Source organism: Podarcis vaucheri (genome assembly GCF_965113315.1).
Source record: "Podarcis vaucheri genome assembly, chromosome: 1".
Classification (NCBI taxonomy): Eukaryota; Metazoa; Chordata; class Lepidosauria; order Squamata; family Lacertidae; genus Podarcis; species Podarcis vaucheri.
Window position 1 is genome coordinate 71,439,754 of NC_138759.1, and position 12,886 is coordinate 71,452,639.

Genomic DNA, 12,886 nt, shown 5'->3' on the forward strand with positions numbered 1-12,886 from the left:
GTTTCTCTTTAAGGAACTATTCGAACCTGTTCCTTTTATTACTCAGTGTGCTTTCTGGCATCTACACAAAAAAAACCTTGAAGTGAAACTATTTTGATTCTCGTATTCATTTTTCAGGTGAAAACTTTGAACAAACTCCATTAAGACGCACATTCAAGTCCAAAGTTCTTGCTCGTTATCCAGAAAATGTTGAATGGAATCCTTTTGATCAGGACGCAGTGGGAATGGTTGGTTCTTAATTTTCATTGTTGCACTTGCACTAATGGTCTGGTGCTATAATATTCATATTTGTATGTTGGACCAGGATGCATACATTTATGTAGATTAGCTTCTAGAAAGTTTGTTCTCATTCAGAAATCAGGCCAAAGTATGAAGACTTAACTAAGAGCAACTTTTATTCCAACTTCAGCATAGCCTAGAATAGCCATTCTCAGTATGGAGCCTATCAGGTGTTATTCAGTTCCAGCTCCCATGAGCTCCAGCTAGCATGGCCAGTGAATAGGGATGATGTGAGTTGGAGTCCAGCAACATCTGGACAACACTAGGCTTGGGATGACTGACCTACAACGTGGCTGATTGGGAGACACACTTACACATGCACATGAATTCACAGAGAGATTAAGAAGGGACATATATCACATAGGTATATTGTTTCCTAAGCCTATATCATGAAGGCATATTTTTTCCTGTCCTCTTACCCATGATGTCTACTTCTATATGTTCTTTTGACCCTCTCTCCTACTGTCCTAGCTCCCGCTCCAGACATGATAACAGAGGCAATCTGAGAGTGAAAAAAGAATGTTAATTAAAGCAGAGTACAATATAGGTGCAGCAACAGATAAAAGCTAACTCAAACAGAGCTTCTACAAACAGGGTGGAGGAGTTAACTGTGCTGGAAGCAAAGCCATAATTCCAAAGTCCAAGATTCAGGGCACGGCGTTCAAAACCATACAAGAGCAGCAAAGTTGTCCCAACCCATGTGCCCCCAACCCAAGCTTTATAGCCAAAGGAGAGCACATGCATTACTTGTGAAAATTAGTCTTTTGAGAATGTCTAGACTGCAGGCGCATAAACTGTTGGGATGGGAGTGTCTGTTCCCATTGGAGGATCCATTGTTTGGCCTTCAAAGACAATACTAAACCCTCCTTCTTGGAATTCTGTTCAGCCACCCCAGGCTGCAGCTCTGAAGTTTCCCTAGCCTCCAGCAGTGTGCCCTCACAGGGAGGGAAGCAGCAGCTGGGACTCCTCCCTAGTCCTCCTCATCTGCCTCTTCATCTTCCTCTAGAGTCTGCTCTCCCAGGTTTGTACCTGAAGGCACTGAGTAACTCATGACATCTACCCAAGTAAATATATTTTCAATAAGACAGGTGCAGGGGAGATAGCTTAGCTACCAGTGTCATAAGCACCACTGTCAGTATAGCAACCCAATAGTAGCTGGCCTCTGAGCAGCTCACAGAAAACTAAAATGCAATACAAAATAAAAGCAGCATAAAAACACAAGTTTTTTATTGTGTGTTTTCATCTAATAAAATACCTGGATGAATAAAAATAAACATTTCTATTTCTTCATTTCTCCCACAGCTATGTATGCCTAAGGGTCTGTCTTTCAAGACACAAGCTGATGCCAGAGAACCTCAGTTCCATTCTTTTATCATTACCCGTGAAGATGGCTCTCGGACATTTGGGTTTTCTCTCACATTTTATGAGGAAGTTACCAGCAAACAAATCTGTAGCGCAATGCAGACATTATATCACATGCACAATGCGGAATATGATATTCTTCAAACTCCACCTACCAATGACAAAGATATCTGTAGCACCATAGAAGACTGTAATGGCACCTCTGTAACAAAGCTACAACGATTTAACTCCTATGATATTAGCAGAGACACTCTTTATGTCTCTAAGTGCATTTGTCTGATAACCCCAATGTCTTTCATGAAGGCGTGTAGGAGAGTGCTTGAGCAACTTCACCAAGCTGTAACTTCACCTCAACCACCACCATTACCTTTGGAAAGCTTTATCTACAATATACTCTATGAAGTTCCCCTACCACCTGCAGGGAGATCACTAAAATTTTCAGGAGTTTATGGACCAATTATCTGCCAGAGGCCAAGCACCAGTGAATTGCCATTATTTGACTTTCCAGTTAAAGAAGTTTTTGAGTTACTTGGAGTAGAGAATATGGTTCAGCTCTTCACCTGTGCTCTTTTGGAATTTCAGATATTGCTTTATTCACAGCGTGAGTATAGCTTTTTATATTATAAATGATGGTCAATGTGGTAAAGATACACCTGTTCCTGATGCATTGGGTCCACAGTAAAGTACGCATAGCAGGGCTGGCAGAAGCTAACTTTCCTACTCCTGCTCCCCAGGGCAGGTCTCCCTGTCCTTCAAAATGCTTCACTGAGGGTTGGAAAGGACTGCTGAATGGAAGCATGCTATAGCATAGGAGCTTAGACAATATGGGGTATCCCTAAAAATCAAGGGGAGGCATCTTCCATGAGTGGAGCTCCACATGGATGTTGTCTCTGTCCAGTTTTTCAATAAGGATTCAGTAATGATTGGGCTTGCCAACTGAATCCAATTCTCTGCTCCTGGCTTAGTGATGTCTGAGTATACCTTGGTGATCATTAAAATTATGAAATAAAAAAATCTGGTGATCTTGTAAAATGGGTCTGCATTTCATTGAAAAAGATGGTGATTTATAGGTCATCCATCTGATTGGGTTGCCCCAGCCACCCTGGGCTGCTTCCAACAAATTAAAACATCAAACACAGTAAAATTTTCACAAGTCTCCTCAATGAAACAAATACCTTGAGTGTGATCTTTCTTGATTTCTTTTAATTCTTGCCTTCAAGACTGGAGTAGGTAGTCAGTGCAAATGAGTTTAAGGAGGTGAGGTCGGTTAGATTAAGCATAGTCAGGATTAAAGTTGGATGTCATTGGTGAGGCTGCTAATGAGATAAGTGAGGATGCTAATGATATCTCAGCATAAGGCTCATATTAATTTCTAGCAGAATGCTTTTTTCTAAATTTTGACTGTCTTAAATTAAAAAACCCTTATCTGTATAATTGGTGATATGTGTGTTTGAATATATCTGTATAATTGGTGATAAAAGCTACCCTAAAGCTTAAAATGCTCTTGTCTCTCTTCAGACCTGTAAAAACCTTTATACTATTGAAAGTTATACTATGCTTGCAGATATTTTCCAGCTAGATAAAACAATTTTCTGCATCAGTACCAGGTAACTGAAAAAGTAATTAAGTAAATGCTTACTGTGCAATCCTGTGGCTGTTTTAACTGAAGCAAGTTCCACTGAATTCAGTGAAACTTGCTGCCAGGTATGTGGGTATAAGATTGCAGCTTTATTATAAAATAATAAAGTGTCATTGGGCTGGTTCCAGAGACCCCATGAATAAAGTTGCCACCACAGGTGCATAATGGCCATGGCAGGTGAAGGGAGGGCAACAAAACTGACACAGGAAACTGGTATTGGATTGAATTATGCCACAACTTTATTGATTACAGGAAAGAGTAGATTTGGCTGAGGCATTGGGTATGTATTCTGCATCAGGCAGCTTGCCTGCTACCTGATAGGAACCTGGTGGGATCAAACCTGTGCTGGGGAGTCACCCCCAACATTGATTAGATGCCTGTAAACAATCTGGGAGAGTTTCATTGACCCATTGGCCCCACAATGGACTCATGGACAGAATCACCCCTCCTGGACCCCTCTAACGGGGTACCTCTGAGACTAAGGATGCAGCCCAATGCCTTATCTGCCAAAGTTGTGATGGTTGATATGAGGTAAGTGGAAACCTACAAGCCTGCCAATTTGCTTGCAGGAGAAAATTTCTCCCTGACTCCAAATTTGGTGACTGAATAAACCATAGCAAGGTTCATAGCAAGGCAATGTGTCTGTCCACACCCTGCCCCCCCAGCTTTATGACTGGGTGGGTGGGTGGAAAAATCCCACAACAATCCTCCAAAAGGGCAGCCAACACCTGGCCACTCCCTTAAATAGGCTAGGAGTGGGCTGCTTGCAGCCCACAAGCCCCAGCCTCTGATTGGCTGAGTGGGCACTGCCTGTCCTTACCTGGGATCCTGACATGGCCAGAGGTGGGCAGTGCCAGCAATCCCCTTCCCCGGCCGCACTGGAAGATGGCAACTTTCCTGAACCCACCATGGCCACACTGTGCGACAATGGCTGTCCACCTGGAGTTCCAGGTGATCAGATATTCTGCTCCATGCAGCCTCCTGCTCACAGAATAATACGGTTATTTTAACTCTTTCCCCCTTGCATTCTGGTATATAAATATCTACAATAAAAAATTGTTCAAGTATGTTGGATAATCCTTTAGTGTGGGAGATAACATGGTACTTAGCAGGGGGATGGGGGAATTGGTGAAAATCACCTCCGACTTGTGTGAGTAGGAAGACCCTCAGTCCAGTTGCCAGCCTTTTGTTTATGGAACACCTGCTCTGGATATGCCTGTAACCATTTCCAAAGTATATAAATGCCCTAGAGACCCCTGAGGACCATTTGTAATCTTTGGGATGGCGCTTCTCTCTAGATCACTTAAGCAGGACCGTTCTGGTATTGACCTTTAAAGCCCTAAATGGCCTTGGCCCTATATACCTGAAAGAGTGTCTCCACACCTATCATCCAACCTGGGCACTGAGGTCCAGCACCGAGAACCTTCTGGTGCTTCCCTCACTGCGAGCCATGAAGCTACAGGGAACCAGGCAGAGAACCTTCTCGGTAGTGGCACCCTCCCTGTGGAACACTCTCCTATCAAATGTCAAGGAGATAAACAACTGTTTGACTTTTAGAAGACATTTGGAGGTAGCCCTGTTCAGGGAAGTTTTCAATGATTGACGTTTTAGTAAAAAATATTTTTAATATTTTGCTGGGAGCCACCCGGAGTGGCTGGGGCAACCCAGTCAGATGGGTGGCATATAAATAATAAAGTTGTTATTATTCATTTTGAAAATTGCTTCCCTAGGGGGGAGAGGCCACCCAGCTTTCAGACTAAGGGCAGGAGTCACGTAACCAGCACTGTCAGCAACTCAGCGGAAGTTCTGCAGAAGGACTTTTCCACATGCAACGGGGCTTTCCCCCTCCCTTGCTACCCCCCAAAGTTGACTTTGAGGGGCTTGGGGAAACCCCCCAGAACAGTGCATGGGGGAAGGAGAGGGAGGATCATGCCAACTGGCAATAGTGGGACATTGAATTCCACCCATAGTCTGTGTAACAATGCATTTAGTCAGGCTGAGTTCCTTCTCAGAGCTTCGATAAGATTCTGCAGAAGGTGCTGGAATAGTAGTGTTTGGTCCTCAGCTGTTTTCCCTGCACCCCGGTTCAGGTATGTCACAAGAATTAGTAATGCTCTTTTGGAGGCTCTGGGGGAAAAAATATATTTTTACTGAGAATTTCTGATCAGAATCCTCTGGAGGGTGTTCCATCCACATCATCTCCTGAATTGCTTGTTCCTCCTGTATTGCTTGCTCTTCCAATCTAGTCTGGGAGTTGGGTAGTCCTTTCACCTGGAGAAGCAATTTAGAATGCCCCGGCCTAAGTGCTCCAGAGGGAGGCACCATCCCGAGGATTAGGAATATGAGGACTGAGAACAAAAAAATTGTGGTAAGAAAATGACTGTTTTTTTCTTTCTCCCTGAAACATTCAAACTAAGTTTATAAACAGCCTTTTTAATAAACATGCTGATCATAATAATGGATGATAGACAACAAAAATCATACTTCGAGTGAAATAAATGACTTGTTACTTAAATCCATTGACCTAATGAGTCTACTCTGAGTATGACTTATTCAACTATCACTTAATATAGTAAGCTATCAAATCATAGTAAGTCGAACTAGTTTGGATAAAAAAGCTGGAAGTCTTTTTTTTGCAGGTTCAATAGTTCCTCTTCTATCCATCCCTCATTGTCTTTCTTCACATTGTTTTAAAGTTCCTATTCAAAATAAAGTTTAAATATGGTCTGCTCTTCTTCAGATTCCTTCTGCTGTTAAGTGCCCAAAATATCTTAAGGCTTGAGAATTAAATATAGCCTTTCTGGCTCAGCTAAGCCACATTAACAATTGGTGATTATCTGAACTGAATCAACGACCGTTCTTGAATTATTTTTTTTACTGTGATAATTTATGTAGACTTTGTAAATACTACAACTGGTTAACCTGAAGCGATAAAACCTTTCTGTGGAAACAAATTGCCTATGTGTATCAACGGTTTAATATCATATTGAAGAAAAAGTTCAGTATAAAAGTTCAAGCTGCAAGAGCTGAAGATGCAATGGGGAGAATGGGAGGTTGGTCTGTGGCTCATTTATCCTTTTCCTTTCTACTGGGTGCAAGTTATTTTTAAAATAATAATAAAAACTTCTCTGCATGATATCTGGTAGAAAGCTATGTTTTACTTTATCTTTCATTTCCACAGAGACTAAGCAACTGATATTTTTAGAATATGTATTGTGCAATGCCTTGTGTTTGTTTCTTAGTGCTCCTTATATGAAGCCTCAAGGTTTGTGCTGATGATTGCATTTTCATGGTGGCTCTCTAAGTGTGTTCTCTTCTTCACTACTTCCTGTTTTTAGATTACCAGAGACTGATGACTGTGGCAGAGACAATCACAGCACTGATGTTTCCATTCCAATGGCAGCATGTCTATGTTCCCATCCTTCCAGCCTCTCTCCTGCATTTTTTAGATGCCCCTGTCCCATATTTGATGGGCTTGCACTCCAATGGACTAGATGACCGGTCTAAGCTGGAGCTCCCTCAAGAGGTGAGAAATTTTACTCGAGTCAGGCTTCACTACTTGCTAAACTGTTTCCAAAGGATAGAATTTTGAATTAGTGTTATTCCTGCTCTTCCACTATAAAAGTCTCTCTAGAACAATGTGTGATTTGGTTTGGGGTAGATTGGGTAAAGGACTAGTTAAGAAGAAGAAAAAAAGCTGACATTCTTTCAAATTGATTGTTGAAACTTTAAAATTTAGAAATTGCTTTAAAAATTAAATGTGATTCTCAGGATACTGAATATTTTCCTAATATGACCTACACTTGAGATTGTAAGATGAAGGTATGCTTTTGGCTACATATTTTTGTTAGCAGTATCCCTTAGCCATATTCCTTTTGCTAGGAATAGTTTCTCAATGGTAATTTTAAAGTATGTTAACAAAAATGGAACAGAACTCATCCAGGAAATTATCGGTATAACAGGTAATGTGAGTTGAGTGGTTAATGTGCAGTACAACCAACCACTGTGCACATAATTTATGCATAAAGAATTATATATATTGTCCAGTTAATAGACCTTCTCTACAAAAGGACTTAGGTATGTGTGTATATATAGACTCCATTTTGTACATTCTCTGGCCAGTATGTACATTCTCCTGCAATCACCTTAGCACTACTTTGAATTCAACCCACTATATATTGCCACAGCAGTTCATGAATAAGATGAAAGTGACTCTTGTAAATGCTTCAGTGTTGGAGTTGACCTCTATGATTCTGGCTCCTGTGGATGAGGATGAGTTTTTAAGAAATCCAGACAATAAAAAGGGAGCAAATTCTTAGGTCGTGTTATGAAACCTTATCACCTAACAGAGCAACAGCAGCTGCCACCTTCATTGCACACGTGTCCATGTTATGGGCCAGGATCTTACTTAAGAAAAAGCCTTAGGCTGACATTTGTGTTAAGAAGGACCTTAATAAATTGGCCAAGGCTGTTGCCTTCATAGTGTATGCAAGCTTAGATGTCCTTCAGTTCTCTTCTAAAGCACTGGATGCTGGTATTGCTATCCAGCATCATTTGTGGCTTTTGAACTGGAATGTTGACACCATATTTAAGTCTAATGCAAAGATGTTTGCCCTCTGAATTGTTTGCTACAGTAAGGAATTGTTGTTGAGGGCATAAACAATTATTACGTGTCTTACAAGTTTCCTTTACGGAAATGCAGATTACTTTCCTTCCTGCATTTCAAGCACAGCTGAAAAGAACAGGATATGTGTGTTTCCTCTTAATCCACTGTGACCAAGCATTGTAAATAATCTGACACTGTATCAAGGAGTCAAGAAAATATATCAGAAATAAGACCTAATTTTGGTAAGACTTATTCCAAAGTGTGCCTAGGACTTCAGCCTTAATCCTTTCCAGTTGGGCAGTTATCCTACTTTCTAATTCAAATTATTCTCTCTCAAGTTGTTATATACATTTCCAGTTTTTAATGAGTGTGTGTTTACACATTACGATGCCTAGGATTTTTTTGCACATTGCAAAATGACAACACAGGCATTTTACATGTGCAATATGTGTCAACATTTTACATATGCTCATGATTTCTTTTATATCTCTCCTGACTTAATTCTCAGGCAATTTTGTGCTTTGTGGACATAGACAACCACTATGTTGAATTGCCAGAAGACTTGCCTCAATTTCCAAATAAACTTGAATTCATTCAGGAAGTCTCTGAGATCCTTATGGCTTTTGGGATTTCACCCGAGGGAAACTTGCACTGTAGTGAAAGTGCCTCCAAGATGAAGAGCCTCAGAACATGTGACATAGTCTCTGATAAGAGAAATGGTAACCTAGGAGGAACAACTTTAAATTCATATGAACTGTTGAAAGAAAATGAGACCATAGCAAGACTTCAAGCACTTGTTAAAAGAACAGGTGTGAGCCTAGAAAAGGTAATTTCATAATACTTATGGAAGCTTCACACTAGAACATTGTGCAGCTGATAGTGGATTGCTAAGGAACTTTACTGTGAATCTGTGTTACTACTTGGTTCTAATCCCAGTTTTGTTGCATGCCACTATGCCTGTGTAATTTTGAGAGAGACTTGTCTGCTACAGAGATGTATGGAGTTTATTTTACGTATGGAGCAAATATGTTTGCCAACATTCACAGTTGTAGTGCAGCTTGGCTGCCTATGAGTTTTTGTTTTAATTTGTGGTGCTCTAGTACCACTGATCTAATACCAGGTCTTTAATGAGTATTGCTTAAATTGTGCCATTGGTTTATTAATTTGTCATTTTCATTATCTTATTGCAGTACAGTATTTGAATTGTATCCCATAACTCTTCTCCTTTAAGGTTGATTTCTGTTTGTGTAGTCAGAATATTTTTTTGCATTGTTTTTTTAGTAGTCATGACAGCAGTCATGATGGTAAGCTTTTGATGTTGGCAAGCTTTTGATATTGAAATGCCTATGCTATAAATGTTCCTCACCTTGATTTTCCTTTTTTTTTTTTTTTGGTGAAGATATACTTGAAGCTTGATATGGAATAGTATTTGGAAACTGGGTGTTAGTTATGCCAACAAACCAATTATTTCTTTTTTTCCTTTTGGAGTTACAAAAATAAAGTCATATTGGTAAAAACATAACATACATACAGCAGCATCAAATCTATTATTCTAAACCTTGGTGAACAAAGAGAATGTTTGTATAAAACAATTTACCAAGTTTGACTATTATAAAAGAGTTTAGACATTACTGGGTTGCTCCATATCCTGTGAAATCACTTAGTAACAGGATATGGATACATATCCCCCCCAAATAATAAGTAATTTGTGATTTTATTGGCAGATGATATTAGTCAATATTTTTAAAAAATGACTGTGAACAGGTCTGTTCCTTTCCCCTAAACCTGAAATAATTTTTTATCAGATTCAACTGGTTTACTTGTTTGTAAAAACAATTTCACTTAGAAAACAATTTACTTAAAATGCATTAGGAAAAAGGCACTGTTGTTGTTCCGCTCTTGCCATGAATATAAACACAGCACCATCCTGTATCAGCTCTTGTAATTCCAAAAAATATTCATCATGGACATAACCCTAGTCTCTGACAGGCTTAACCTCACATAAGTCAAATGCAGAATTTCTATGTGAATAATTATAGCTTCAAATTCTTTTTCCTTATAGCTTGAAGTTCGAGAAGAGACTGGTAGCAGCAAGAAGGATCTCAAAGTGCAATGTGATGAAGAAGAGTTCAGAATTTACCAGCTGAATATTCAAGTGCGGGAAGTTTTTGCTAATCGTTTCACTCAGATGTTTGCAGATTATGAAGTATTTGTAATTCAGCCCAGTCAAGACAAAGAGTCATGGTTCACCAATAGAGAGCAGATGCAGAACTTTGATAAAGTGAGTATAAAGATGGACACCATGAAAGCAGAGGACAGGGGATCCATATGCATGATGGGAAGGAGAGTGGGGCACATGAAGCATCATGGCACAGTCCTAATCATACAAACCATGGTTTGGAGGACTGGGAACTGAAGCATCAAAAGAGTGTTCATTTGTAAAGTAGCCCTTTGTATCAGCCAGAATTAGCTCTAATTTTGTTAAGATCAATGTGGTAAATTGTGAGAAGGATACTGTGTGATGACTTAATTCCTTGGAATGTTTAATGGGTGGTGTGAATCACATCTTGTTAAAAAGACAGATCAGAAACAAAATGCTACTTTTGTAAACTGACTTATTAGTCACAGGTTATTCGCTTCACTATAAACTGATAGTCCCCTCCCCCACTACGTTTCCTTTGTGCATAGCTGTCTGCCTATGATGATTCTAGCTGGTAAGGGCCAAAGGACAACCACTGAGTGATGGGGTGAGCTCCCATGGCTCTGTCCCAGCTCCTGCCAACCTAGCAGTTCAAAAGCACGCCAGTGCAAGTAGATAAATAGGTACCGCTGCAGCGGGATGGCAAACGGCATTTAAGTGCACTCTGGTTTCCATCACAGTGTTCTGTTGCACCAGAATCAGTTTAGTCATGCTGGTCACATGACCCGGAAAGCTGTCTGTGGACAAATGCCGGCTCCCTTGGCCTGAAAGCGAGATGAGTGCTGCAACCGCATAGTTGCCTTTGACTGGACTTAACTGTCCAGGGGTCCTTTACCTTTTTACCTGTATATCTGTTTCAAAACAGAGTGTATATTAAAATATAATATAATATAATATAATATAATATAATATAATATAATATAATATAATATAATATAATATAATATATAATATAATATAATATAATATAATAAAACAATACATTTAAAATATAGTAAAATAGAAAATAATTTGATTGTGTTGATAATTGAAAGTATTCTTCATATCCTTCAGAAATCATTTAACATGGGGAGACAAACACATTTTCTTTCAATTTACTAGGCATCATTCTTGTCTGACCAGCCAGAACCTTATTTGCCTTTCCTCTCAAGATTTTTGGAGACACAGATGTTTGCTTCCTTTATCGACAACAAGATTATGTGCCATGATGATGATGATAAAGACCCTATTTTGAGAGTGTTTGATTCTAGAGTGGATAAAATTAGACTGTTAAATGTTCGAACGCCAACTTTGCGCACTTCCATGTATCAAAAGTGTACTACCATTGATGAGGCTGGTAAGCTCTGAAATATTATCTTTAAAGGCACTATAGTTATGTCTACTGGTAAAACCAAGTTAATGCTCAGCTAGGAGCAGATAGAAAGAAGATCTTCAGAAATGCAGTAGTTTTAAAATACTGTTAATAAATGACACTATTTAAGAGATGGGTCCAAATGGAAATATGAATGTTTTGCTCTTCAGGGGGTTCTTTATACTCCTTTAGCACTCTGAACAGGATACATATTTCTGACAGTAGCTTTCTAACTTGTGTTTCATAGACCTGGGGTTGCTGTCTTCCCACTTGCCTCTTTTATTCTCCTTTTTAATCGTGCATGACGACCTCTTGTCAGAATGATATGGTTTAAGATGTATATGTAATGGTTTTGTTTGTCTTCAGAGAAAGCTATTGAATTAAGGCTTGCAAAAATAGATCATACTGCAGTCCATCCCCACTTGCTAGATATGAAGATTGGACAAGGAAAATATGAACCTGGATTCTTCCCCAAACTTCAGTCTGATGTTCTTTCTACGGGGCCAGCAAGCAATAAGTGAGTAAGCTATGTTTGGAAGATCTTCTGCTTAACAAATTGCACAATTTGGGGGCCATTCAGCTTTTGAATTGGGAGTTGGTTGTGATAACTATAAAATGTAGGCTGCTGGTGGCACTTGAGACTTGGATGTAATGGTGACTGTCATGAACATATGAACTTACAGATGATATGCTAACCATTCTGGAGTTAAGTTTTGAAGCTACGTACTAGATCAGGGGACAAAAGTGAGAAGTGAGAAATTAAGCATCCAGTTTTTCTTGTAATCTCCACTTCCACAAATAAACTTTGACTATCATAGTCAGTTTTCAAACATTAATAACAAAAATATGTTGAGTGGGGTTCAACCTAGTATAGGTTTCTGGTTAAACTGTATGTTGTACTACTTTTGACCCTATCTCCCTATTGACTGCAGTCCAGAACGGACATATATATTCCCTTTTTCAGTCTGTGAGCTAGAATACATTTTTAAAATATTGATTATAATTTTCTAGATGGACCAAACGAAATGCACCTGCACAGTGGAGGCGGAAAGACAGGCAGAAGCAGCACACAGAGCACCTTCGTCTTGACAATGATCAGAGAGAGGTGAAAACTGTTGAGCACAATTTCCAATCTAATGTCTTTATTTTGTACAGAATAATAATGTAGGTTATCAGACTGTATGTATAAGATGCTTTTCCCAACCCCATGAAAAAGTATAGCCCAGTTCTTCATCTGATATAAATGGTAACCTCTTCTAAAAATAAAGGTCTTTGCCAGGGGTTGTCTGTCTTTGGGGGCCTTTGGGCACATTTGAAATAGGAGAAACTATTGTAGCTCTCTCTCTCTCTCTCTCTCTCACACACACACACACACACACACACACACACAGCAGTTAGGCTTTCAAAAACATGTTTGCTTTTTTTCAAGCTAGTTGGGAGGTGGTGTGA

At 39.5% G+C, this 12,886-nt stretch overlaps 1 protein-coding gene across 6 annotated transcripts in view; it reads left to right on the top strand.

Annotated features, from left to right (window-relative positions):
• The window catches only part of DENND5A (DENN domain containing 5A), a 64,542-nt gene that overhangs the window by 16,642 nt on the left and 35,014 nt on the right, over positions 1 to 12,886 (top strand). For all 6 annotated transcript variants that reach the window (XM_082192927.1, XM_082192928.1, XM_082192930.1 and 3 more), the window contains 8 exons: positions 118 to 227; positions 1,582 to 2,242; positions 6,619 to 6,806; positions 8,395 to 8,712; positions 9,949 to 10,167; positions 11,188 to 11,422; positions 11,804 to 11,954; positions 12,449 to 12,542. In XM_082192927.1, the coding sequence (XP_082049053.1) occupies positions 118 to 227; positions 1,582 to 2,242; positions 6,619 to 6,806; positions 8,395 to 8,712; positions 9,949 to 10,167; positions 11,188 to 11,422; positions 11,804 to 11,954; positions 12,449 to 12,542 (1,976 nt within the window). The remainder of the gene's footprint in view (positions 1 to 117; positions 228 to 1,581; positions 2,243 to 6,618; positions 6,807 to 8,394; positions 8,713 to 9,948; positions 10,168 to 11,187; positions 11,423 to 11,803; positions 11,955 to 12,448; positions 12,543 to 12,886) is intronic.